At 40.8% G+C, this 27,380-nt stretch overlaps 1 protein-coding gene across 1 annotated transcript; it reads right to left on the reverse strand.

Annotated features, from left to right (window-relative positions):
- Positions 1-1,589: 1,589 nt before the first annotated feature.
- Positions 1,590-17,102, reverse strand: LOC129111700 (DNA-binding protein SATB2-like). Its single transcript, XM_054623765.1, has 11 exons — positions 16,907-17,102; positions 14,454-14,639; positions 11,066-11,192; positions 10,336-10,459; positions 9,473-9,575; positions 7,831-7,881; positions 7,076-7,596; positions 6,762-6,974; positions 5,860-6,012; positions 4,320-4,511; positions 1,590-2,229 (listed from the first exon to the last, which is right to left on the reverse strand). Exons 1-11 carry the CDS (start codon positions 17,100-17,102, stop codon positions 1,603-1,605), a joined length of 2,493 nt encoding a protein of 830 aa, XP_054479740.1. The 3' UTR covers positions 1,590-1,602.
- Positions 17,103-27,380: the final 10,278 nt, after the last annotated feature.

A 27,380-nucleotide genomic window follows, 5' to 3' on the forward strand; every position in this document is an offset into this window, starting at 1 on the left:
ATGCCTGATTAGAAAAGGCTATGCTCCCATAGTGTGACCCAGAAACTGAAGTGCCAGTTTCTGGGTCACAGGAGGCTACACTTGTCCTCCGTCATGAGATGATGGACGACAGATTGCGGACAAGCGACCGCATGTGGCATCACCTTTATCGCCCTAGCAACAGCTGAGAGCGAAGCCTGCATTGATCCCCTGAAGACCGTCCACTCGCAGTGTCATTCATCATCTCCACACTCCGACTATCTGCTTCTTCACTCGTGTCTTTTGACTCGTGTAGTGCTCAGTCTGTGTCCCCCCCCCTTCTAATTGCATTGTACACGTTGTATTCGGCGTTTTACAGCTGCTGCTTTTACATTCATAGGTCTGTGGTCGGGTTGAGGACTGTGCAGTGTGTGTTTGCATTTGACAGCTGCTCTTTTTATAAAGTTTGTGGTTGGAGTTGAGGTATGTGATGGCGAAGGATCCAGAGGAACGACGGCTCTCTTTGCACGCTGTTACATGATAAGATTGAGAGGAACTTTTTTTTAATCTGAGCATCTTGAATCAGTATCTAGTATGACTGGTATCCAAAAGGCAAACTTTCCACACAGAGAATACTTTGGAAAACGTTTTATCAGATCTTCACTTCCTGCCCACAACAGAATCAAAGAACAACGGTTGAACACCAGGACAGAGATGATTGTCAAACTGAAAAAGCTAATAATGTGTTTTCATACCTTGTTCCTCTGTATTACAAAATACACTAAACAGTGGCAGTGACAGTGGTTGTGTCCCACATATGATGACGGATTCAGTTTGGCAGGTGGATTGTCAACATTTACATCACAAATGTACATAATCGTCCTTTAGGAAACAGCTTCATTTCTCTTCCTGTCTTTTTAAGAAATCGTAAATAAAGAATCAATACTTTTAAATGAGTTCATACGTCCTCATTTTTTCCCCCTCAAATTTAAAAAGACTTTTGAAGTCAAATCAAAGAAAATAAACTATAATCACAACAATAATACTCAGGATTTAGTAAATATAAAGTAACAACAACAAAAAAAAGCCCAAAAGCAGTCACATTATGCCCCACTTCCAGTATTTCTGGTCACAAACTTGTGAGAAAATGTCAAATTCAATTATATGTGGACTCTAGTGCCAGCCTCACGCCTCCAGTGAAACCTGCCTCACCCTACCTCAAGAGGAAAACTCTTTTGAGTATCAAACTAAACTTCAAACACTGAAAATATAATAAACCAATCGTACATAAATAAACATAAACCCCATGAAGTTTTAATACTTCTCAAACCACTCCTGCATCCCATCCATCACCAGAAAAAAACAAACAAAGGTCAACACTTAAAATTCCCATGGAAATATTTTTTTTAGAGGCAGCATCAAACCAAAAATACTGGTACTATGTGAACGTACTGCAGTGGTAGTACCTTCGTATCCCTTTTTCAGTCAAACTTAAATATCTTTTCGCAGTTCCTCAGATATTAACGAGCTCTGATCATCAGCTCTGGTAAAGGTGATGAAAGTGTGTGTGTGTTTATTCACAGGTTAGCCGTGCGTGGGCTTCACAGTTTGATGGTGTTCTTTTTTTTCCTTGTTGCTCTGCTGTTATCTCTGCTGCTCTGCAGAGTGGGGGCTGTCCAGGCTGCTGTAGGGGGACAGGGAGGATGTCGCCGGTCCTGAGGCTTTCCCATCATCCCCTTCTTCTTTCTCCGTCTCCATTTCCACATCTCTTTCTTCTCCCTCTGTTCTGAACGCCTCCACTGATCCTCTCCCGTCCTCGCTCGACTCCTCGGACGCAGAGAGAACCTCCTCCCCCCGACTCTCCACCGTGCAGACTCCCCCCTCCTCGCTGGGACTCGAGCTCTCCCGGTCGTCCTCCCCGGGGATGGTCTCTCGGACCTGGTTGTGGTGCTTGACGTTGTAGCGCTGGTTCTGGAAGAACTTGACGATGGTGTGCTTGGGTAGATCCAGCTGGGCCGACAGGGTGTGGATGGCCTCCTGGTCGGGGTAGAGACCCACGTCGCCGATGAAGCTCTGCAAGGTTCCCAGAGCCTCCAGGGAAATCCGCGTCCGTGAGCGGGCCTTCTTCAGTCCTCCGCTTCCAAGGCCAGGGCTCACCCCACGCTGGGGCCCGTCTTCTGAGCCATGCAGGACCAGCAACTGGATGGGCTGGGGGTCTTCACGGATCGGAGACGGAGTGGTCAGAGGTGGCAGGGGCGGTCTGTGTAGGGCCTGAAGAGAGAAGAGTTTATTATACATTTTATGTTTCTGTAAGTGTAAAGATGCTAATGAGAGTTTTTTTAAAGATTATCAATTGGCATGGAAGTTAATTGTTGACCTTAATTGCCAAAAAAACACCTACAAAATATTAACTCAAGGTCCAGAAAAAGCTAGTAAGCTAGTAACAGGTTGGGATGATGGCAGTAAACAAATGATGTCAACGTGGATCAAACTGTTGCTTCCTGTCTCTCTGCCTCCTCACTCCTCGCGCACATAACAAACTAAATAATCACCACAGGGACACCAAATGAGTTTAAAACCTTTTGTACTTGTTGCACTAAATCAAAAAGTAGGAAAATGCAGCAAACAAATGTAGAAAGTTTTACCATGTTATGTCTCTTCTGAACATCTGCACATAGCAGAGACTATTTAGAAACTGTCAAACGGCTTTAGTGCAACACCTTCCTAATGCAACCAGAGTCATTTTGTAATATTATAAGATGGTATTCATGTAGAGGACATGCTGTTTTGCGACCATATAAAAGTCAAAGTGATAATGATAATGCAACATAACATGTCTGCAGATTTACAGACACATGGAGACAATTTAAGGGTTCAACACATCAAGCAGTTTAAAAATCCAGTTTAAGACTCTGGTGCTAGCCTACAGGGCAGTGAAAGGAACAGCTCCTTCCTATCTCCAGGCCTTGGTCAAGCCCTACACCCCCGCCCGACCACTTCGCTCTGCTGCCTCGGGGCGATTGGTTGCCCCGTCGCTCAGAGGTCCCTGTGGCCGATCCACCCGGTCACAGCTTTTTTCTGTCCTGGCCCCTCAGTGGTGGAATGAACTCCCCACTGACGTCAGGACAGCAGAGTCGCTGCCCATCTTTAAACTCACCTCTTCATGAAGTACTACCCTGAGCCTTCCTCGTAGCACTTATTGTATTCGTATCAGTTCGTCGCACTTATTGTATTCGTATTCGTTTATTGCACTTATCCTATTCATATTAGTTTGTAGCACTTATTATATTCGTATTAGTTTGTTGCAATTATTGTTTTCGTAGTAATTTGCCTCTGCACTATACTTTTGCTCTGGTTTATGCTTTAAGATGCTTGTTTAAGAAAGGAGATGCACTTATGACTTCTGGTGACTAGTAGTTCTCTTGAATACCTATGTTGAATACACTTCCTGTAAGTCGCTTTGGATAAAAGCGTCTGCTAAATGACTGTAATGTAATGTAATGTAATGTAATCAAGCGGATGTTACAGATTTATTCAGCATCACAGCCTCATTGTGTGTAAATACAACAAAAACCCTAAGTAATAACTGAACCACTCAGCTCCTCTTTCAGTGCAGAGTCATTAAGGCTAATGTAGAACAAGCGGAAGTGTCACGGACCGGCCTCCATCACCCGCCAACATGCACACACAAACAACCACAATGCTTCAGCGTATTAGCAGGGTGGGGTGGACCAGCACACCCAAACACAGGAATCCAGCCCCATAAATCTGTGGTCCATCGAAATTAAAGGACCTAAATAAAGATAATGGCAATTCCTTTTTTCTCTGCTTCAATAATTACAGGGAATGGTCTGAATAATATTGAGGTTAGGGCCAGACTGGAGAGCATTTTGGTTTAGGGTAGAGGGTGGGATGGAGGAGTGTTTAGCAGGAAATGTGTGGGCTGGTCATTTACCACTTCTATTTCCAATGACTTATGAGACACAAATATGACAAATAGGAGGGCTGCTGAGAAGAGCAGGTGGTGGGACGAGACAGAGGAGACTTTCCGAAACAGCGCATTGAGAAATCACACGCTGGCGTTCACATTTTCTCACTCGTAAAAAAACTTTGATTTGTGTCTTTTGCTTGCAGTGTGGTCGAGAGTGGTTGGGTATTTTTAAAAATCGGATTTTCACACAGATTTTTCTCTTTTAAATCTTCAGAGTAACCACAGATGAAGTCCCTGATTGCTTTTCAAATAAATAAGAACTAAAAATAAAGATCTGTAGCTCCATCTGACATTGCAGTGGGACTAAAAACATATTTTAAAGCAGATCAAAGCAGATCACCAAACCGGGCGACTGTCTGCGTGTTTGTACCTGCTGGTCTGGCATGTGCAGGACGGTGTGGAGCCTGTCGCTGTGCTGCTGCCTCGACTCCTCCTCGTAGACCTGATCCCTATCGGCCTGCGTTAACGCCAGGAACCTCCTGATGGTGCACAGGTTCTCCCACAGCGTGCGGTTCTCTGGGCTCGGGCTCTCTTTCCACCTGAGCAGCTCACACAGCCAGCCCTGGAGGAGATTTAGGTGTTTAATCACTCAATGTATGATGATTTAATCACTGCACTTTTTTTTTTTATAAAAGTCCTTCGTTTCTGATGATAGATGACCGTTAAAAAATGAGCTTCTTGTGGCAGATTTTGTTTGTCTTTTTGTCCTGTAAGCAGTATTTGAAAAATCTTAAGCTTGACTTGATGCATGTGATTGTTTGTTTGTTCTGTGTATGTTTGGAGTCGACTGCCAGCCCGTGGTTTCCATCACTGCTGGGCTTATGTCACTGTTTACTGACATTATGTCCTTGTAAAATCAGCAAAGTGTTGCTAGTTGGAATGAATGCTGTGTATCAAAGGCTCACATATCGAATACAGCACATTTATTGCCTTTTTGGGTACAGTCTCACTTCTTTTTTTAATCATTATGGTTTAAAATGAGTTTTCCAAGAGTTAATGATAATCCAAAACTAATTGAGGCACATAAATTGCCTTTTTTGGAGTATTTTCTTAAATAAATAAACTGCATATTGTGTTAGAATAGAAGTTGTTCCCTGAGAGGAGAAAGAAAAAAAGCGGAAGGAGAAAGTCGGAGAGGAGCACTGAGAGTCTGCAAGTGTGTATGTGTGTGTGAAGATTAGATTATCTCTGCTAGGCTGACCCAGGATCTGCCACCAGCTGTTGTTTATGCGCAGCCTTCAGCCTGGAAATTAATGGTAATAATGTGATCATCCTTCCGTCATCTTGTCTATCTTCTCCTCCGCCTTGCATCCTTCTGTTCCTCCTTCTCCACCGTGTCACCCGCCTTTCAGTCCATTTACTGCTTTATCGTTTCAGACTTCTGAGCATCTCAGTGTCTCTACACACTTGCTCAAAAACCATTCCTGTCTGTGTTGGTAATAAATCAGTCGCAAGAAAAAGTAAAGGCATTTGAACTTCCTCTCTTTGTCTCCCCCTCTCTCTCCCTACAGTGGGGGCTCTGCTTTGATCTCACCCACCATCACCCGCATTGTTTATCTGGGGATGGAGACACGATGGTAGGCCACAGCGGGTAATCAGATCCCCCACTCGCCCACACACACACACTCACACACACATGCATTTTACACCCTCATCAACTCCATCAAACATCATCAACTCAGCTCGGTGCTCTGTACATGTGTACACGGATGTCTTACAGGAGGTCCATGTCTGTAAACTCATTCTTAAAAACTTTATCAACGGGACCGTGCACAGTAAAAAAAAAAATCCTCTCTGATTGCAGGTTTAGGCTTGAGTGTTTTGCCGCCCATTCAAATAGTTAGGGTACTATGATAAAATCAAAGAATGCATCTTTCAGCAGAAAAAAATATTGTTTCATTGGTACTGACCTGACTTTTATTGGCAGCCACCTTGGCGAACAGAGCCTGGGAGACCTTCGCCCTCTTCATCTCCTGTTGGATCTCATCGTAGATGCCCGACGAGATGTTGACCAGCGGGTCCAACTTCAGCGGCAGCTCGGCAGCAGACAAGCTGCACTTTGTCTGCAGAGAGCAGGACACAGAAAACTGAAGAGAGGTTTGTAATCATGAAAAGTAGCCAATGTTCAATATTCACAATTTCACTAGAGTCAGATTTATGTTCAATAAACATTTGATGTGTATCTGCTTTAGTGGCAATACTTTTACAATTTACAGAATATCCGCTGCAAATATGATCCGCAACATTAATGCAACAATAAAAGTAAAAGAACACAGAATGTGGTGAGAAATATCATTATTCTGTCTATCAGTACATGTTATTTATCACACTGCTGGCTTTACATAGCACACTGTTTTAGAGCCAATGTGAAGGACTGTTCAGATGCTGGTAACGAGTGGATGGTCTGTGATCTGCAGCCAAAGAAATATGGTCTTACTGGTGTTCCCTTTATTGGATCCAACCCTTATATGCGTCATATTCAAACTCATGTTGTAAAACCTTAATATGTGCACGACTTCATCATGAACTCTAGACAGAGTACATAGAGTACAGATACATGAAGTATTAAAACATGTCTGATGATTTTTTGTCATTATTTGCATGTACAATATGTACATTTTTAAGATACTGTGACTGTGAAGTTCTTATTTATACATTTTCATTTGTGCATGTGTAAATGTTTGTGTCAATGCTAATGAGTGCAGCAGGCTAGACTGTCACAGAGTTTATAAAGTTAAACAAACTGTCTCTCAGTAGCGACGTGCAGAGCTGATATTAGTCCTTGAGCAGTCCTTTGAATGCGAGTGTGTACCTGTGGGTGTCTGTGTGTGTTGCTGTTGGGGATGTGGTTGGTGGAGATGTTGTGGTTGGAGTTAGCGCTCCTCTCTCTCTCCTCCTGGTAGATGCGGTCCCGCTCGCCCTCTGGCAGGTTGAGGAAGCTCTGCATGGCCTTCAGGTTGACCAGCAGCGACTGTGAGGCCGAGCGAGGATCTTCCTCCTTACGAAGGATCTCTGACAGCAGACCCTGCAGCCACACACACACACACACACACACACACAGAAGGGTTAGCGTTAACGTTATTGCATCATCTCTGGTAAACAGTAAAGTCGTTTATTTCGGTTTACCTGTGTGCGGTTAAAAGCCACGCGGGCAAACACCGCCTGAGAAATGCTGGCCCTCTTCAGCTCGTTCCTGACTTGCTGGTAAATGCTGAAGGAGACTTCGGCCCCCGAGCAGTTGAGGCTGGGCTCAGCGGCGGCCCCGGGGCCTTTGCAGGTGCGCGAGATGGGCGGGTGGTGTAGGAACTGCTGGCTGACTCCCTGTGGGTGCTGGTGTGCGAGCAGGCGGCTGACGGCGAGCTGCTGGTTGATGAGGTGGGCCATGGCGATCTGCTGACGGACGAGCTGAGGGGAGAGCTGAGGGGACAGGAGCCCGCCGTGGCCCAGGAGAGGAGGACCCTGGGGACGCATGGGTGTACCCGGGTGGTGCTGGCTGGCCGGGTGAGGCAGACATTGAGGCTGGGTGTCCCCGAGGCTACTTTTGATGGACAGACCTCCGGGGCTGCCCAGGGAGCCCAAATGGGTGGGGGAGGGTAAGAGAGAGGGAGGACGCTGGCTGAGGATGCTCAGGTCCAAATCTCTCTCCACTGTGTCACCACACACACACACACACACAAAAACACACACAGGTTTGTGTTAATATACTTCAGATTATCTTTTATTGATCAAGTTTCCTAATCCTCAACATGCACTATATTAAAATTGGGCCTTTAACCTTTTAATCCAGCTGTATTCTAATTTCTAGCCTTTTCATTTGGTCACTGAAGCCCTCACAAGGTGCATTGTGTCACTAGAAAGTCATCAATAAAAGATGAACGTACCTTTAATATCTGATTTGTCCTGAGTCGACCACATCTTCTCGATGTATTCACCTGGGGGGAGAATATCAAAGTTGCCGGTATATGTAGTCACACACTCACACATCCACCAATTTCAAAGTGAAACCATTAATCTGTTCTAACACAAAAACATTTCTGCATGCTGCTACAGCCTAAATCAGGCGGAATTCAATTAAAAAGCTCACATTTTCATATCATCTCTTTGGTCTGAACTGTGTCCGTTTTTAACAGAGGTATTGGTGTGAAAGTGTTTTTTAAAGAAGTATATCCAGAGGCTTATCGTGAAGGAGAAGCAGGGTAAATCTCTTGGTCCTTTATGAGTTAAAAACAGAATCTCAAACTTTCTACAATGTTTTATTTTTTTCACAGCTCAGGTTGGTCTGATGGTTCAGAGGATGACCTCATTACCACAAAGTCCTATTTTCACTAACTGTCTCCACTATTTCCAGATAAGATCAAATAACTGAGTCCTCTTCGTCGCTGCATTGAACTTTTCTGCTCTGCTAGCGGCCTCTCTGCTCGTCTCCATGTAAATCTGCTTCCTATTAAGCGTCTGCTGGGTTTGGTTGAGAGTCACATTTTAGGTTATTAGGGGAATAAAAATTGGAGTGAGGTTTGGCAGACCTTCAGATTTTTACCTTCCCAGTGCGTGTGTGTAGAATAAGTGTAAGAGGAGCTCTTGTTCGTGGGTTTTGGTGGCGTGTGTGTTTGGGGGTTGCTGCTGTTTTCCATTAGGAGTTAAGAGCATTTAGTTTTGTCATGTGTATTAAGGGTGACATTAATGCAAACCATGTGTGACAGTTCGTTCCTACTGAGAGCTGTCAGTGACAGACGTCTCATGCAGCAGATTAGACACATGCAGGCTGACACACACACAGGGGGTGGACAGATGAATGGGAAAAAACCTCAGTAAAAAGCATCACATTTAAAGGCAGCCGGGCAGGTGAGCCATATTGAGTGGAGTTGTGATAAGCGGTGAGTGTCAGCTTTCAAAAGAGCTCTGACAGTCTCCACTTCTCAAAGCAACATGAGGCCAATAAAGTATAAACAGGAGGTGCAGGAGAGTTGGACACTAAAAACTGTAGAAGTTTTTTAACAATGTGGGAGAATTTAACAAGGAAACATGTGACAATAAAACAGCATCAGCTCACAGTCAGGCCGACACTTAACAGCGGAGTTACTGAACAACACAAAGCCACCACCGAAGTGAAGCAACACCTGCGACAGACTGCGACTCCATGCACACGAGGAACCAGATTACTGTGATGAATTGAGTTTACATGCGTCACAATAATTGCAAAAGTTTTCCATCCATGTGTTTGAATTTTATACATATTGATTTCTATTTAGCTGTTATCACAAATGTATTAATCGTTTCACGTCATGCCAGAAAGATCAATCTAAAATTACACCATGACCATGCAGACTAAGTGCTCTTTATTTGTCAGCTGTAACATGACCACCTTGCTCAAGGGCAGTTTTAACACAAAGTGAAAGCATTACTGATTCATTTTGTGGTGAAAAACGCAGTTTCATTCGTGGAAAATCCACAGAAATGTAACAGAGCTCTTCATCTGCACTCAGCTGCTTTAGGACTTTGAAGACAGTTGACCTTTGGAATTACCTTTGATGCGTTTGTACCTCTTGTACCAGCGTCCAAACTCCTGGCACTTAGAGGTGGAGACGTTGATGTAGTACGAACTGTTGACTATCGCTGAGATCATACTCTGAGGGAAAGATGGACAGAGACAGAAAAGGAAATAAACACAAATCTGCAACACTTCTAATAACTCACTGCTGATTCAATAAAACTCTCCATCCACTCTCCCTTTCCCAGCATGCACTGTGGTCACTTCTACGGAGCAGGAGATGCACGTGAGTCTACACGAGTAGTGGAAGCTCAACATGGGAAACACTGAGGATTAAAACTCACATGAGTCAGGCTGCGCGCACACACACACACACACACACACACACACAAACACACACACACCACCCACACACTTCCCCTAATCACTAATTACACCATGACTAAGTCCTGTGTATAAATCACAAGTTGAAAATGACACACTCTCAAATCTAATGGCTGCAGGGTGTGTATGAGGAGGATAATTGAGGTGTGCGTGTTTGCATCCTTTCCCATGGGATGGTATCAATACTCGTGTGTGTGTGTGTGTGTGTGTGTGTGTGTGTGTGTGTGTGTGTGTGTGTGTGTGTGTTAGAGAGAGATTACACAGTGCTCTAAGTGTGTGGTGAACTGATGATGAAACCACATGTGTTTAGAGAAAATACTTAGCAGCATCTCGGCTATCTGTGTGTGTGTGTGTGTGTGTGTGTGTGTGTGTGTGTGTGTGTGTGTGTGTGTGTGTGTGACAGAAACAGAATCAAACCCAGATTAACATTTATATCTAATGAAAAAGATGTGATCTATTGTCTGAAAGTTTTAATACAGACTTACAACTTAACTAATTTACTGTTGGAACATACCTGGGAGAGGGGACACTCCTTGGCCAGCGCGCTCTGGTTGGTTTCTCGGAGCAGCTCTTTGAGGGCGTACCTCACGGTGGCGTGGGTCCACTGCTCCGACGGCAGCTCCTCCAGTCGGGCAAAGCTGCACACGTGAGACACTTTGTCATTATACATATTCATTCACTTATAGTGGATGCTGTCACATCGGTCGAATCAAACACAAATCTGTTATAATTCAAAGGAGCAGTAATTGATTTCCTTCAGTTAAAGGTTATTAACTATTTTGTCCCTGCTCAGAGCTTTTCATCGTTGTTTTTCTGCTCTCACTTTTTCCTTTTACTCTCTTTAAAAGCTAAATAATTTATCCTATCCTGGTGTGACTGCTGGTAAAAATACATCCAGGACATGACAGGAAGCTACACTGCTTAAACTTTAAACGAACTCATTTGTTACCACAGCTGGATTAACCTAGTTAACCTAAAAAACCCCATCAAGTTCCCAATAAGTACAGTGAACACAGCAGACCACACATTGTAGTTCATTAATGCAAAGACACTAACAAATCTGCAAATAAAAAAATACCAAAACCAATGTTCATGCACAAAAGCGTTGTTTTTTTTTTACAGCTATGTCTTGTACATATTGTGATTGTTAACTCTGATTAGAAATATTAAAAATCAGTCCAAAGCATTATAAGCATTATAACCCCGTATAATTTAAATGTTATTAAGATGCAACATGTGCAGACCTGTGCAGAAGGATCCGCAGTGTAACCATGTGGTAAACGTCCAGCAGCATGTCGGCCACCGTCGCCTCTGGAGCGTCTGTTAGGTAGTGGATGGGCATCGGCTTCCACTGGCCCACTTTAATGATCCCTAGAGAACACAAACAAACACACAACAAACATAGAATTAAAGCATTTGTTGCAAATTTCAGAAACCTGGTTTTCATGTTCTCTTATTGATATAAACTGAACCTGCTTGTGTTGTGTGTGTGTGTGTGTGTGTGTGTGTGTGTGTGTGTGGGGGGAGTTCAACAGACAACCCTCCCAGTCTTGGAGCATCATTCTGGGTTGAGCATTCCCCAAACCTTCCAACAACCGTGACTGGAAGCGCAAATCTAAACAGGCCTAATCGCGTTAGGATCTTCTAAATCAAACGCAGACCCGGCCTGGCCTCGGCCTGCCAGCCTACATCATGTATGTGTGTGTGTGTGTGTGTGTGTGTGTGTGTGTGTGTGTGTGTGTGTGTGTGTGTGTGTGTGTGTGTGTGTGTGTGTGTGTGTGTGTGTTGCATGAGGATGGTGGTGATAGGGGCTAAAGAACAAAGGCTGTTCTCCTGGGACTCCACAGTTGATTAATCAGAGGAGAAATGTAAAATCAGCTCGGCATTAAAGACTGAAGCCGGCTGCGATTGAGATGTTGATGTACTGAATAAACACTGTGAGGTCACTGATCTCCTGTCTGACAGCACAATATTTTATGCTCATAACTGGCAGTCATTGTGTGTCTTGGAGCTGACTTTTGCTTTAGTAATGATTTTGGATACTTTAACATGTCATCGACAGGTTATTGATATGAATTACAGACCTGCTTTAATATTTTAAAATCTTTCTGGCCCAAAGCGTAGATGACAGAACTAGAAAGGTATGTTTTCAGTGAAAATTAATATTTTAGGATTAAACCAGACTTTATCGAATCTCATTTCTCATCTCTGGAGCCCAAAAAATGCTACGGAATTGACGTTATTATCTGTTGATGTTGATCTTATTACAGTTACGTCAGTTTCTTCTTTCATGTTGCTCAATAAGTAAGATTTTGCAATATTTGCCAAATACTCAGATATAGAAATAATGCCCAAATATGTGACATAAAAAATTAATAAAAGAGCTTTCAGAATGCCTGCCAATGTCAGTAATGTCTGATACTAATGATTAACTTCAGATGCATTTTATAAATAATTTGTCCTAAGTGCAGTATGTTTCTTAAAATAAAGTTTGGTTTCTTCTGGGAACATCTAGTGGTTTGCAAGCCCTAAAATACGGTAAATACTTATTTTCTAAGTGAGTAATATCAGTGAATGCGTCCCAAAACATGGCCTTGAGTTAAATTTAGTTCGAATTCACCTAAGCCCATGTTAAATCCAGAGCTGTAACCATGTACCCTAAATAAGAAATAGCTTCTTTTTAATTAGCCATAATGTGCAAGTTAATTAAAGAAAACCCCCCCGTGCCAGTTAAGAGTTTAAAAATACTCGACCAGCCAAAGTTATGCAAGATGCAATTCAATGGCAGAAGAAAATAGAAGAGACTCTGTATAATTTTGGTTGTGACCGCACTGGGGGAAAAATGCATGACTCCAGCCAAAAATTATTTATTTGAAAAGAAAAGGCTTATTTCTCAGAACAAAACCTAGCCATTTGGGAGAGGCGAGGGGGGTCGCAGGGCGTCGGCCACTCGGTTAGAGCGCCCTGTGTTTACGGGACACACCAGGAATGTCAAACTGTGTGTATGTCTGTGTGTGTGTGTGTGTGTGTGTGTGTGTGTGTGTGTGTGTGTGTGTGTGTGTGTGTGTGTGTGTGTGTGTGTGTGTGTGTGTGTGTGTGGAGGCTGTTGTTTCATGGTTGACTGGATGTTGTCTGCCTTCTTGTTTTGATCTTAAAATGATGAGAAAAAGTTTTGGTGCTGGGCCGTGACACAGATACAGACTTGGTGTGTGGTTTAACCTCCCCGCTGCCGGGCCGGTGAACTGAATCCCATCAGATCAGGAGAAAGCAGCAGGAATTATCTGTGAAATACCTTCTTGGTAAATACCTTTTCTATGACGGTCTAAACATTTCTGTACTCAATGTACCCATGTTGCGAAACCCCACCCATCTGGAAAGCAGTCAAACTCTGTTAAACTGCTGCTGGAAATAATTAATTTCTCATCAATTACCAAAAAAGACTGAAACATGAGATGTTTCCCATTAACATGTAATAATGGAAAACTATAAATTCCGTAGTTTCCCCAGATGGGATTAAAAGAGGCAGAGGCTGACGCATTTTTGTCAACAACTGAGAGTACTTTTTATTTTAGCTGTCAATAACAATGACCTGCAGAGATAAACGGATGTAACATGACTGAACCACATAAATCCAAATTTTGTCATAGTGGTGGAGGCCTGGGTGGAGCTGAGCAGGACATGGAAATCACCCTGGCTGTCAATCAAGCAAATATGGCTTAAAATCTTCTTAATAGAGACAATATACAAACGCTAACAAAATGCCTGTAGCAGCTAAAAGCATCAGATTTCAGCATGTAAAAGCATTACTTTGTCTACAAAGGGGTTCAATTGATAACTAAAATGATTTTGAGACAAAGTTAATGTTAGCTTTGTGCAAGCTACAATAGGAAACTAAGAAACAAGATACTGCACGCTTTCCGATTTGTCATCATAACACAGGTGTCATACTGTCAAAATGTTTTAGTAAAACTTACTGATACACTGTTAGCATAAAGCTGATATTTAGACAAAATACTTGCTGCATATGTAACTTTAGACCCGATTCTTTCTGCTGATGCCTCTTGTCTTCTTGCCTTTGTTTAAATTTTTTCGGTTCGACAGCTTATAAAAACTTAGTTCTGGGTTCTTTACTCTGTTTGTAGTGCGTCCCACCACGTAGCAGATTTTAGGCATTTTTCTGTTTGCTAGCAGACGAAAGTGATAAGCAGGCACCTTCACACAATGAAAGTCAATGGAGATATTCATGTCACAGGACGTATATCATCAGGATTTCTACAATACTGACTGGAAATAAAGTGCGTGTCAACATGAGTATGGTGAACTGTTTTTGCTGGTATGGCTAAAAAAAAAAAAATCCCTTTTTATTGCAGTGATTAGCTGTATTTTAACTTCTAAATCTGGAGGAAGGAATAACTGGAAAGACTGAATCAAAAATGCATCATTTCAGTCATGTTGGGTGTGGTAATCACTTGGAAATGTCCAAAGCAGAAAAGCAGATGTGACTAGAAATGATTGTACTGTATGTGACATCTGATTATAATAAGCTTTGACAATTATAATTTGTCCACTTTGAGATATTTAGAGAGAAACTGAATATGATTGTATTGATCTGAACCCACAGACTCTACTTACCACTTGCCTGTACAGCTGAGCTGTTTGAGTATCCCAGAGCGACCAGTGCCGTCTCCACCAGCTGTGTGAAGAGGACGTCCTTATGAACCAACACAAACTCAGCGTGACGGTCGCCGTGCCCCTCGCAGTCACCAGCTACGCCCATGTCTGCATGCTCCACCACACAGTAGACCGGGATCATCAAACCTGACAGACAAACAGACAGAGAGTTACAGGAGAAGAGGGCCCAGAGTTATTGGGACCAGCTCCTTGTTTGTTTGTGTAGTCCATCCTCTTTCCAGGGAGTGGAATTTGCTTAATGTTTCCATTAAAGACAGGGTTGCCCAATTAGGTCAAGCATTCCTTGGTGCAAGTTGCATCTGCTACAAAAAAAAAAGCAATCTCAAAATTCAACATGACATGTGGAAATGGTAACCAAAAAACCCAGGATAGCCTACAGGTAGATGCACTTACAGCTGTTTATGATAGCAGCAGCATCAGTCTAGAAGTCGGTTAACTCAGACTGTCAAAGTGGTAGCCTAAAGCTTCTTCAGACTATTACATTTCAAGGAAAAACTTTCTACTGATCAGCAAATTTGAAATCCAAAAATCAATATCATACGAAGGGGAGAAAAAGCTTGGATGTCCCGTCCTTTGCCTTTCTATTTGTCCATAGTGGGGGTCTTGATAGTAAGATACTGGTGGAAAGTTCCAGATTTAAATCATTTAAATTAGTTTGGAAGATGAGTTTGGAAAAAGTAAATGTGGGATCCTTTTACTGTTCAGGTAGAAGTCAAATGTACACAAATCTGGCAGAAAGGAAAGTTTTGTGAGTTTTTTCAAGCTTCCTTTTTGTCATCTATGACTCAGGGTTTTGAACAGGATGTGTGTTAAAGGTATTGCTACAGAAACCAAAGCTGACAGTGAAAATGTTCTGTCTGTTCGGTGAGGCAGTGTGTTAGCATAGCTGCTTGGTGGTCTCAGTGGAAGCCTAAACTGGGCAGCTGCCAGTGTGAATGTCAGTCAGTGTAAGATTGTACAACTGGATTTGTTTTCACCACACATTAAAAACCCACAATGAATAAGTCTTGTTTCCAGAACCGCTCTTAAAGCGCCGGACACGATATCTATATCGTTTAGCACTCAGGATCAATGCCATGACTCCAGCGGTGACTCGTTATTGGGCAAGTCCCCGAGAGCTCCTCCTGGATCCACTCACACCCATCAGGTCCACTGCTCCGTCCCACAGGATCTGCTAATTAACAAGCGATCAATTCTCCTCCTGACGAGGCGGCGACAGATCAGCCGGAGCCAAACCGCAGCAGCGTCAGGCACGCTATCGGCCAATAAGACAACCACTCAGGGGACGGGTGGAGGGAGGCAGCCCGGCCGAATATCTGTGTGTGTGTGTGTGTGTGTGTGTACTGTTACAATGTTTGTGTGACGATGCATGATGATGTTCCCAACTGCATGAGAGAATAATGGGCATTTGTGCGTGAGTGTTTTCTGTGTTAGGTATTTTAAAGTGTACATGCAGCTCTGCAATACCAACGAATGAGGCCAACCCACCCACAGACACTAGACACCGACATCATCCACGTGTCCTCGGTAGGCTTCACTGTGGCGGCCTGTGCATAAGCTCAGCATCCACAAACACATGCATCTTTAATGGGAAAACGCCACACATTCTTTACACAATCAGTCCTCAAATGTATCGACGGTGTTTGCATATCAAGTGATTGTGTGAAGTTGTGTGTTTGAAAGAAGGGGCTCAAATTCTGCCAAGCAGTCCAGTTGAAGCATTCTGAGCCAAACAAGTCTCAATACTGATGCCTCTATATGACCCACATAAGTAAACTACGCCTGCTGCAGTAAAATTAGAGGTTTTCTTAAGGGAATCTGGTGCTCGTAAACACTTCCACTTTCGTCCACAGCAAACAGGACAGAAACAACTACATCAATAGCAGATTTGAATACCCAGAGGCCTCTTGGATAAAGAGTAAAAACAGAATAGAGTAAAAGTATTATGTCTGTATGGAAAGACTTAATCCAGGCCTTGAAGCATTCAGGTTCCTCTCACCAACTGATTGTCTGCTTGTATTTCTGCTAGTGATTGCGTGATTGTGTAGTCGTGTGTATGTTGTGTTAAAAAAGGAACAGGGTAATGTTAGTTTAAATTCCAGTTAAATCTTGGTTGAGGTGGAACAAATTTTGAAGGGTATAGGTTATGAACACTCCTATTTTTCCTACATTTCCCTGAAGTGTTTCTCATTTCTATACACTACTATGTAAGGTTATGTTCTGGTTTTAACAGGAAGTTTTGCACTAGTTTGTGCACTTTTGCAAGTTTCACTTATTCTTTTCGTACTGGACTTTTCCTAGAACGATACACATTGTCTTAACTCTGTTTTATTTTGGTATTTCACTGTACATGCAAAGTTACTTTCAGCAAGTGCAAAGTGTTAAGGCCTCACCTCCTAGTGGTCTCAGCGGTGTGCCGTTCTGTCTGATCCGCGGAGTTGCCGGGCTCCCGTTGACCTCCAGGCGGCTCGACTTGCACTGCGGGTGGCCACTGGAGGCGGGGCTCTCTCCTCTCTCCTCTGGGCTGGTGCTGTCCCGAAGGCCGGGGCTCTCCATTCCCCCGCCGGCACCTCCACCGCGCTGCTCCATCACCCTGAAAACTCCAGGAGGAGCACCCAGCACAGAGTGGGAAGCTGGGAAGAAATACAGGGACTTTCTTTAGTATGTAGTTAGTATATCAGTGACTCCCTCCCAAAGCAAAACTCTGAATTGATAAAAAAAAAAAAAACTTTCACACTGTATATATATCAAATATATCATCTTCCACACTCTGCCAGTGTTGACGGTGAAGAGCCATTACAGACGGTTTCATCAACAACTGGTCTCTTTGTTCAGCGAACACATATATTTGTTATTCACATACAAAAGAAGCAGAGACAACCACAACAGAGAGACGAGTCAGAGACATCTGGGACCAATCACAGGTCAACCAGACTAAATACAGACGAGTATATTATCCTCTGTTTGGACACATTGGAGTAAACGACACACGTATAATGACAGATGGGACAATGCATTCTGTATACTGTAAGAAGAAATACAACCAAAAGCACATAGAATTAGACTAGAAATGTTAACAAACATTTAGATTTTTTATGATGTAAGTGGAAAATACATCAACTCTAATGTGTGTTGTGTCTTTACTGTGTAAGGTGATAGGACAGGACGTGGCAAAGAAGAACAACATGACTGGACAAAACCAGGACAGGACAGAGTACATCATAAAACATCATAATACAGGTCACAATACTACATGGAACTTCAGACACTACATGAAATGACACAGCAGGACAGGAGTCCGTCAGCAGAGACTACAGGAAGTCAGTTTTTACAATCATTTACCTACAGATTAAAAAATATATTATTCCTTATTTTCGGAGATGCTGGATTATTTAGTTTCCCTTGGAGCCAAGCTAAATTTTTCTCCCTGCTTCAAGTGTTTATGCTAAGCTACGCTAACTGTCTCCTGGCTTCATATTTAGCGCACAGACACGTCAGGGTCGAGGATGTTGAATCTGAACCCTGAAGGGTTTCATTTCGCAATAATAAATCAGCTTGCTGCAGATTATCACCTTTATTACACAATTTATTACTAAAGAAATCCATAATCTGACACAAAATAATCATATTTAGATGATTTTATTGATGCCACTAAAAAGACATTATAGTCCTCTCGCTGTGTATCCGTGCGTCCATAGCAACGATATATTATTTATAGCAGCAGGCTGCTATGAAGCAATAAGAACGCCGTAACTGACCAATCAGAATCAATTATCAACAAAGCCATGTAATATGAGAGTGGACTCTCCTACATAAGAACATAAGTATATTTATAAAGCTGTCAAACTATTCTTCTAAAAGATGATACTGTCCCATGAGATCACTTGACGGGTCACGTTCGATCACAACATTGCAACGCATGAATATCAGTTTCTCATTTTACACACAGCACCCCTATACTGTAATCTGCTGTTGCTAATTTACGCCCAAAGTATAGGCGTTCAAAAATGTAAAAAGTGAAGAATGTTGACTTAAATGTTTACATCTCAGGTCCCAACCTGGTTTCAGAACTGTAAAAAGGTTTATTTGCATTGGTTTACTGTCAGATAACTCGAGTTTAAAAACATTTAGAAGTCAAAAAAGCCTCAAAGAATATAATAGTACAGTATATCCATAAACCTGCAGCAGCTTCACGCATGGCTAAATACACTACAGACGGTATCTTTGTGAAAAGCTGTCTGCTCTCTCCACTGTGTGTTTTTCTCCTCACACTGTGTGGTTTCCACTGGTATGACCGTAAAACCGGCAGCGACACACAGATCTGAACCCAAAAGCGACACATGATTATAATAAAACACAGATGCAGAATTATTAGCTGCTGTTAAAAAGAGTCGCTCCAACACAAACAGGACCAATAAAATAAAATAATGGAGTATGGAGCTTGACGACGACCTGAGAGAGAGAATGCATACACATTCAAATCTGTTACTGCATTAAGCTGAGGCATAACATGAAAAAAGAATATATATCATTGATTAGTTAAAATCCACAAGTTTATCTGTGTTTGATATAACTTTCCACACAATCCCTTTAAAATCTGACAAGAAGACATAATGATTTCATCCTTGTGCGTCTCATTTGCACGGGGGACTTGGGATGTGTTTAGCTTAGCTTAGCACAAACACTGGGAGCAGGGGGAAGCTGCTAGCATGCACTTCCTCTTCCACAAACTTCTCAAAAACACTGGCGAGAAGAACAAAGAAGCAAGTCGTTGGAAAGGTAAAACTGATCAAGAACCACTGCCAGAAATTGAACAAGCGAGGGCCAATCCCAACACTAGAATTGAGAGCAAAGTGTTTTCCACAACTCATCACGGTTCACTGCGCAACAGCAGCACCATTATGTCAGGAATTCAACAAGGTTTGCTGACTGACAACAATAAAATTCAATGTTTTTCGTCAATATACGATTAAAAAGCAGTTTTATTGCTAAAAGACCACCATGTCTCTGCTGATGATGATCTCCGTCCCTCTGGGTGCAGCTGTCCCTCCCACGCTGCCATTTGCTAATTTACCCATTAATCCTTTATCATAAAACTGATTTCTTGATTGCTGAGCATTTTCCAGGCCACCAAAACCAAAATAACGTCAGACATTTCCCCCCCAAATAAATCTGTTTTCCTCTACTGGGACTCATTTTCACTCCAGGGAGGAGAATAACTAAGTGCTTTATATCCGTCTAAGTCATTTTCTCAAATCAACACACACCAAACTAGGACAAAATGCCGGTTAAACTCTTATATTTAATTAAACCGCGCAGGACCGGGCTGGATCAGACACCTCTTTATCACTTTATCACATCAACAGCAACTAAAATGAAAGGAGAGAGTGCATAAATATTAAATTGCATGAAACATAAGCTGCATTCTCTTTCCTGCAGTTTCTCCTTTATATTTACTCTTCTAACCAGTTAAAGTCATTAAGAAGGCGAAATAAAGCGTGGAGGAAAAAAAAAAAAGATGGTTATGGTGTTTGAAAGAAACTCACAGATCACTGTGCATAAACAAATCAGAGAGTGAAATCATCCACACAAACAGTACAATCAGTAACAGAACAACATGGTGTATTATCTCTCCATTGCAGCACATTTGATGTGAGCATGCTGACTTTCAGCCTTAAAAAAGAAAGAAGTTGTTTAGGAGATTTGTAGGACAATACAGTGGGACAATGATCCTGAACATAAAGACAAGGAAACCCAGCAGTTTTAAGGGCCGTTCTCAACTTGTAAAGTCCGTCACATGACCTAAAATCCCAAACAGGACGTGAAAATACGAAGTTAAAGCTGAAGTCACCAGACTTCATATCACTGGCAGGAAAAGCACAGATGTTACTAATAACTTTATGGATGGACGTGACAGTTTGACAACATGAACAATATTTGTACGCTGAAACTGAAGCAGCTACAATGGATTTTAGTCATTATCAATGTACTTACTTACACCTGTGCTTTTCTTACTGCAACAAGTCAAAATGTCGATGTATATATATATATATATATGTGCAAAGAAATACAATTATGGTTTTCGAGAAAGACAATAATATATTCAAAGAGGCTGCAGGTTTTACTGAGTAAAGTTTAGTACAGAAAACCTGCCCTTAGTCTCTCTTTCTAAGGTTAAAGTTACATCTACAACTTTACCTTGAAATTTTTTTATATTTATTTTAACCGAGCATTATGTCTGAGATGCCACTTTTAAGGTAATTTAAACAGATGCATTTCCATGCCGAACAGAAAAATGTATATTAATTTAATAGGCTTATATACTTTTATATCATTAATGCAGTAAAAAAAAAAAGGGGTAAGACCTTGTTACGCTTTAAAAGTGTATTTTACTCACTCGTTCGAACACATTAACCCCCTCAAAGAGACCGCAGACTTTACTAGCACACATGGAGGCCAAATGTACAGTCACACTCAGTAGCCTCCAACTGACAAATCACGTTGAAACACACAGAAAAACCTCCGCTGGTTGGAAAACACTGTAGTCGATTAATTTAGGCAGGGTCTAATTTACGGGCTCTCTTGAGTGTCTTTAAGTGAGCTTCAAGGGCCTTTAACTGCATTTTAGATGTTCACTGTAATTACATTAACTGTGAATTCTCTAAGTAGGGATACTAACGTGGAGGCTGAGGACACCCAGGAGCTCTAGAGAGAGTTCACAAGGTCCTCGAGTTAAATTTGACTCTAGTTTAGTTCAGTAGAAATCATTGGGGTCTGGTGACACCTAAAAGTTTGTGGCGAGGGTTTAAATGACCCTGAGAGGATCCAAGGGTCCTTGAGGAGTTTCCAGTGGCTTTTAAGCGGGCTCACAGGGTCCTTGAAAGGATTCAAGGACATCATGAAATCTCCGGGTCCTCGTTTTGTTTGTCTCATGTGCAAAACAACAAGTGTTTTATGAGGAGGGGAAATCATTCATCGCATTTGTTAGATCTCAAGGATAAACAAAACACACACTGGATGAAAACAGAGCTTTTGTTTGTTTGCTAGGAAACTATACAAGGCACCTTTAAAGCTTCTCAACCAGCCTCAGAGTGAGTTATTATGCAACACACTTGTACTATATTTCTTTAAAGAGTAGCTTAACTCCTAACCAGTGAAAATGTAGGTTTTGTTCAGTCAAATATAAATATAAATTGACTTTGTACATTATATCAGAAAACTATCTAACAAAATCTTCTGTCTTCAGACCTTGCTTTTTTTTTTACTGCCTGTATACAGTAAAAGAAGAACATTTAAGTCACCTACATATGAGAGGGGAATAATAATAATATTTATTTCCATTGTCATAATCATGATTTTTAGGATTTAATATGCTACAACAGACAAACAGTACGCCAGCTTTAACTTGACTTAGAATACATTCTTCTATCATTAATACTATATCATATTAGGCTATCATATAACATTACTGAGTCAGATTTTAGTCCTGAAATGTTCATAATTCAATATTTCATTATTAAATGGCTGGTTTGCTGAGGCAGCTAGTTTACAACTTGTTTCAACAGAGATGTTGCCCCTTCTTAGTCCCTCACGAATAGCCTGCGCGACGAACTCCATTCAAATACCACTCAAATAATAATGAATCCATTATTCATTGCTCATTATCTGCGATTATGCACTGATTGTAAAGACTGATTAAAGCTCTAGGACATTCTGGCAAATTCTGCATACATGTACAATTAATTAATTACTTTATTGTCATTTATTCTCAACTTTTAGAACAGTTACTTGACTGTCTTCGCTTCCCAACGGCAGCGTTTACGTTACAGTTATTAGCATCTCTGGAAGCCGGAACAAACACAGCTGCAGCTAATACAATTAACTAATAATTGGCTCCGTTTAATTCAGGTGTGACAGTGTATGCTTATGAGCACTGACAAAAACGGTGCTGATGTTAATGCTCAATTAAACGTCCTAGCTGACGTTAGCTTTCAAGATATGTTACTGATTATTAATTGCTATTAGCTGTGATTAACCACAGTGTTTAACCAATAACACCTCTGCGAAAAAGGATCAGTTAAACTAAAAGTTATTAAAATAATTGATACTTGTTCGCTTGCCAATCTGAACACTAAATAATGTCGTTTTAAAGAAGGCAATATTAATTCCAGCTAAAGGCTTGATGTGTCTGGATTGATTCTATCCAATACCATGTTTTTCAACTTTAAAATAACTTTTTCAATAATTAAGTTTTAACCAGTGGCACTTTATTAACCTTACACAGTCTAAGTTTTAGAAATATGAAGTGTCTTTATGTTTTTAATAGCTGATGAATGCCTTTAAATTAGTTTTTTAATTGAATATATAAATATTAGTAATAGGAATGAAATTATATTGATTGTAAACATACCCGCCCTCCTCCCAAACTGCTGTCAAACTATGACAATAAATTGTCTAATTTATATCTCCCGTTTACCTCATATTAATCATTGTTATTTTTCATCTCTTCACTTTTATATTCATCTAATCATATTAAATATGTTTAGTCATTTCTCTATAAACCAGTTTGTAAACGTAACATTTTTTCTATTTTCCTCACAACATAAAATTTGCATTGCAAAATCTAAAAGCTGATTAGAAAATGTTTTAACTTCAAATTACTGGTGACCCCTCGTGCCAATGTGTGAAAAATTGTTCAAGAGTTAAACTCAAGCGTCCACCAACACAAGGAAAACATGTTAAATGCTCCAAAGTGGTTGTCAAGTAATTTGAAAAGCAGATAAGAATATTATTTGTCAAACAAAAAAGACACTGTTTGATTTGAAATATCAGGACTATGAAAGGATGAGGAAGTCACTTCATTATGATGAGAGAAACTACATTCTGTAAAGAACATGTTAAGTTCAAATATTTATCTTAAATTTGATCAAATAAATAAATCAGTTGGAATTTTAAAATTTACAGTATTGTTCTTCATCATATACTTAATTTTCTAAAAGAAAACTAATTTCATTCATCACATCCCATTAAAAGTGACATATCTGTTATTGCATTAATAGTTTGAATATCTATTATTGTCGCACAATGACAAAAATAAGTATGGTTTTATGGTCAACATTACAATTGGTTAAAGTTTAGGTTCCACTTACTTTATTGTAATAAAACCAAAAAATAATTTACGTCCGCAGGATCGACTGTTTCTGTTGTGTATACATTATAGCATGACATTTAATTACTTACATTGTATGCATTTTTACAAGAAATCACTCTAACATTGCCATAAACTGCACGATGTATCAGTCTGAACTGCTATAAAACGCATATTACTTCATTAATAACTATTTTATCTGTAGTTTCAATCAGCTGTTAGGGTGAAGAAGTTCTCACTCACTTTTTAAGAAGTCACTGTGCTTGCTGGGGAATAAACTCCATCCATTGGTGAAAACGAGAGACTCCAGCCTGAGGATGTGAATTTTCCAACGCTTCCCCTTTGTGTCAAAAAAAACAACGGCACACGGGCAGAACGAGAGAGGAGACGTAAAGACAAGGAGTGATGAGGACACACTGCTGCAGCCTGCTGAGCAAAGAGCAGTAAAGTGACACATGTGGAGGGAGGACGATGGGGTGGGAGGGAGGGATGGAGGGAGGGAGGAGATGGGGTTTGGGAGGGAAACCCAACGAGAGATTGACACACATGAAATGAAACATTGCATTTATTACTATTGTTAAGTAAAAGGTGGAAACATTAAAGCTTCTTAAGCAGAAACACATTGTTCTGAATGAATACAAATGCAAAATAGAGCTTTGAAGAATGTGGTTTAAATTGAAAAAAGCTACCTTTTAAATGAATAATGTGATTACAGATTTAGAAAAGATAATTAATTTCCCACAGATGTCGTGAACGCAGAGAACAGGAGGAGAGGGGAAAAAAGATTTATATTAGAAGTTCATCATGGAAATGTCACCATTCTTACACAGATACACTGAAGAGACACATATTATCTAAAAAAGTTATAAATGATCAGAATGGATGTGAAAGTGAAGCTGATTGTCTGCCCTCTACTGGTGGAGAAAAACTTGGATTGAAAAGGATTGAAAGGGACAAAACAAATGCTTTTGACCAGAGTCCAACCTCTCTTTCTTATAGTCATTAAAGCTGTTTTAGAGACAGAGAACACTTTCATAAATGACAGATAGACTTAGGAATTGTTTTTGGGAATACTATTTTGTACGTGGAATAATCTTTGTGGATAATTAAATTAAAAAAGAGATACTGCCCTGCGAAGTTGATCAGTTTAATTATTCGTATTAGATTTTCTTTTGTTTTAAGTCACCTAAGTACATATTTTTTTTGTTTTTCATCTCATAAATGAGTAATTTGCTCTCCTAAATCTGATGTAAATCTTACATTTTCTGGCTTTTTACATAATAATTCTCAGACTGAACTGAAGCTGAAACAAATTATCAAAGAGCCGATTTTATTCCTCAGTTGGTTGGGATTTAAAATCTAAACATCATTGATTTAATGTCACCAAACAACAGGTTTGTAATGCTTCTTTATACTCTTTTCATCGTCCTCATGAGCAGACAAAAGAAAACGCTTCACTTTTAAAAAAAAAATAGAGGACAGTGTTTGAGAAATGATTCCATATATTTCCGTCCATCCATCACTCATGTGTTTGTTAGTGTGTCGGTCCAAATAGCAGGGCTGGTGGTCAGCTTTCCCTGATTTATTCTGGATGGAGGAATAGTCACCTATCATTACTACTCCGCCTGTCTGCCTTCCTGTCGCTCCTCCTCTGTGGTTTCTGTCTCTGTGTGTGTGTCTCTGTGTTTGTATGTGTGTGTGTGTGTGTGTGTGTGTGTGTGTGTGTGTGTGTGTGTGTGTGTGTGTGTGTGTGTGTGTGTGTGTGTGTATGTGTGTGTGTGTATGTGTGTGCAAACTGCCAACACTTGTCTGTCCTACATCATCGTAAGTATCTTTGACAGCTCCCCACAAGTCGCTCACCATGAGCAAGGAGTGTGTGTGTGTGTGTGTGTGTGTGTGTGTGTGTGTGTGTGTGTGTGTGTGTGTGTGTGTGTGTGTGTGTGTGTGTGTGTGTGTGTGTGTGTGTGTGTGTGTGTGTGTGTGTGTGTGTGATGGAATGCAATTAAAGGGTGCTTTCACAAGGCTCAAACCAGCTCTTATTACCTGTTCACTGTGGCGGAGGCTGGTGACCAAAAGCTGTTTATAAGCAGAGGAAGTGATTATTTTAATACAGAATGTGGACTCTGTTCTCAATATATTTTGAATTAACTTTTTTTTTTGGGGATAAAATGTTTCATGTGTCGTTTTATTGGCATAAAAGTCAACAAAATGTTGAGTTTCTTTGTTCTTTGTCATGAAACACGTCACCACAATCAGATTTAATTAAGCTGCAACTAACGGATTCTTTTCACCATTATTGCCTGACGATTAATTTCCAGATTAATCAATTAATCATTGATGAAACAGTGAAAATAGAGCCCAGTGTGAATACATGAAAAGTCTTGTTTTGTGCGCCCAACAGTCTAAAACCCCAAAAACATTTAGTTTTATTCCTTTAGCTGCAGCAAACAGTCAAAAACCTGAGGACGAGGAGAGCTTGTTTCTTTCACTGTTGAAATGCTGCCCCCATGTGGTGACACTGGTAATGACAGGTAAGTAATGGCCTCACATCTGACCAGAAGTACCGACAGTTATATAATCATTTTATATTCCTTATTTATTTTTTTATTTTATTATCCAAAAGTAGGTCCTGTTCACTTATAGGTATTAAACACCATATTATTGTTTTATATTTGTTCTTTGTCCAGGACAGTTAGACAAAAATATTTCTGAGATATTATAGGGGACATTTAATTAACAGGTTAAGTGTCTTGAAAAGTGGGGAATAGCCCAAAAAAGTTTTGAAAGCAATACATCTTAATTTACCAGCAGTGCTTTTTATAGCTGCTTTAATCTTGTTTTTTTCTTACACTTTCATCACAAGCTGGACATCTCAAACATTCTGACATAGTGTGTCCTTTAATAAAGTTGATAACATTTAATTTAAGTTTCCATAATATGTTTCCTTTAGCATTTGCAGAGAACAGTGAATCAACACCGACACCTAGTGGCCGTTTGATGAACTGCAACTTGAGATGCATAGATTTCTTTTTTGTTTACTTAGTGCAGTAGAAGAACAGTTTAACATCTATATAATCATCAAATAGAGGTCCATACTATTCAGTCATTATGTCTAAGTGTGTTTGTGCACATCCCTGTGTACCTTCACAGTCTGCTGCTCGGGGGCCGAGGTCTTTGTGCAGCGAGATCCCTCCGCCTCTTTCTGGAAAACGTGACCAGCAGAGGAACCACTGACTCAAATTTTGGATCTCATTCTCACATCAAAGCAGTTGTCTCAATCATAAAGGCCTCTGCAGGTATAGAAGAGGACGAGGACACACACGGGCACACACACACACACACACACACACACACACACACACACACTCACATGTAGCAGCACTGTGACACCACTTGAAGTATAAAAAGTTGGGAAGTAACATTAATATTAAAAAAAATATCATTATTTTCTTTTGTTTAAAGATACTGATGCTCATTTCTGATATTTTATGAAAAATGGCTGAAAATCAGATGAATGACTTCTTAAAACAGATTTCTTTTTGGTAAAACCTACCCTGTCACTGCCCTTCTCCATTGTGTCATCCACTCGTCCACCACACATCCTCTCTGCATCCATCTCTCAGTCAACCGTTTCCTCTCCCATCCACATCTGCACCACATCTCTCCAAACCCTTCCTTCTCTTCTCCATCCATCTCCTTGTTTCTCTTGTTTCATCTCA

Source organism: Anoplopoma fimbria, chromosome 22 (genome assembly GCF_027596085.1).
Source record: "Anoplopoma fimbria isolate UVic2021 breed Golden Eagle Sablefish chromosome 22, Afim_UVic_2022, whole genome shotgun sequence".
NCBI lineage: Eukaryota > Metazoa > Chordata > Actinopteri > Perciformes > Anoplopomatidae > Anoplopoma > Anoplopoma fimbria.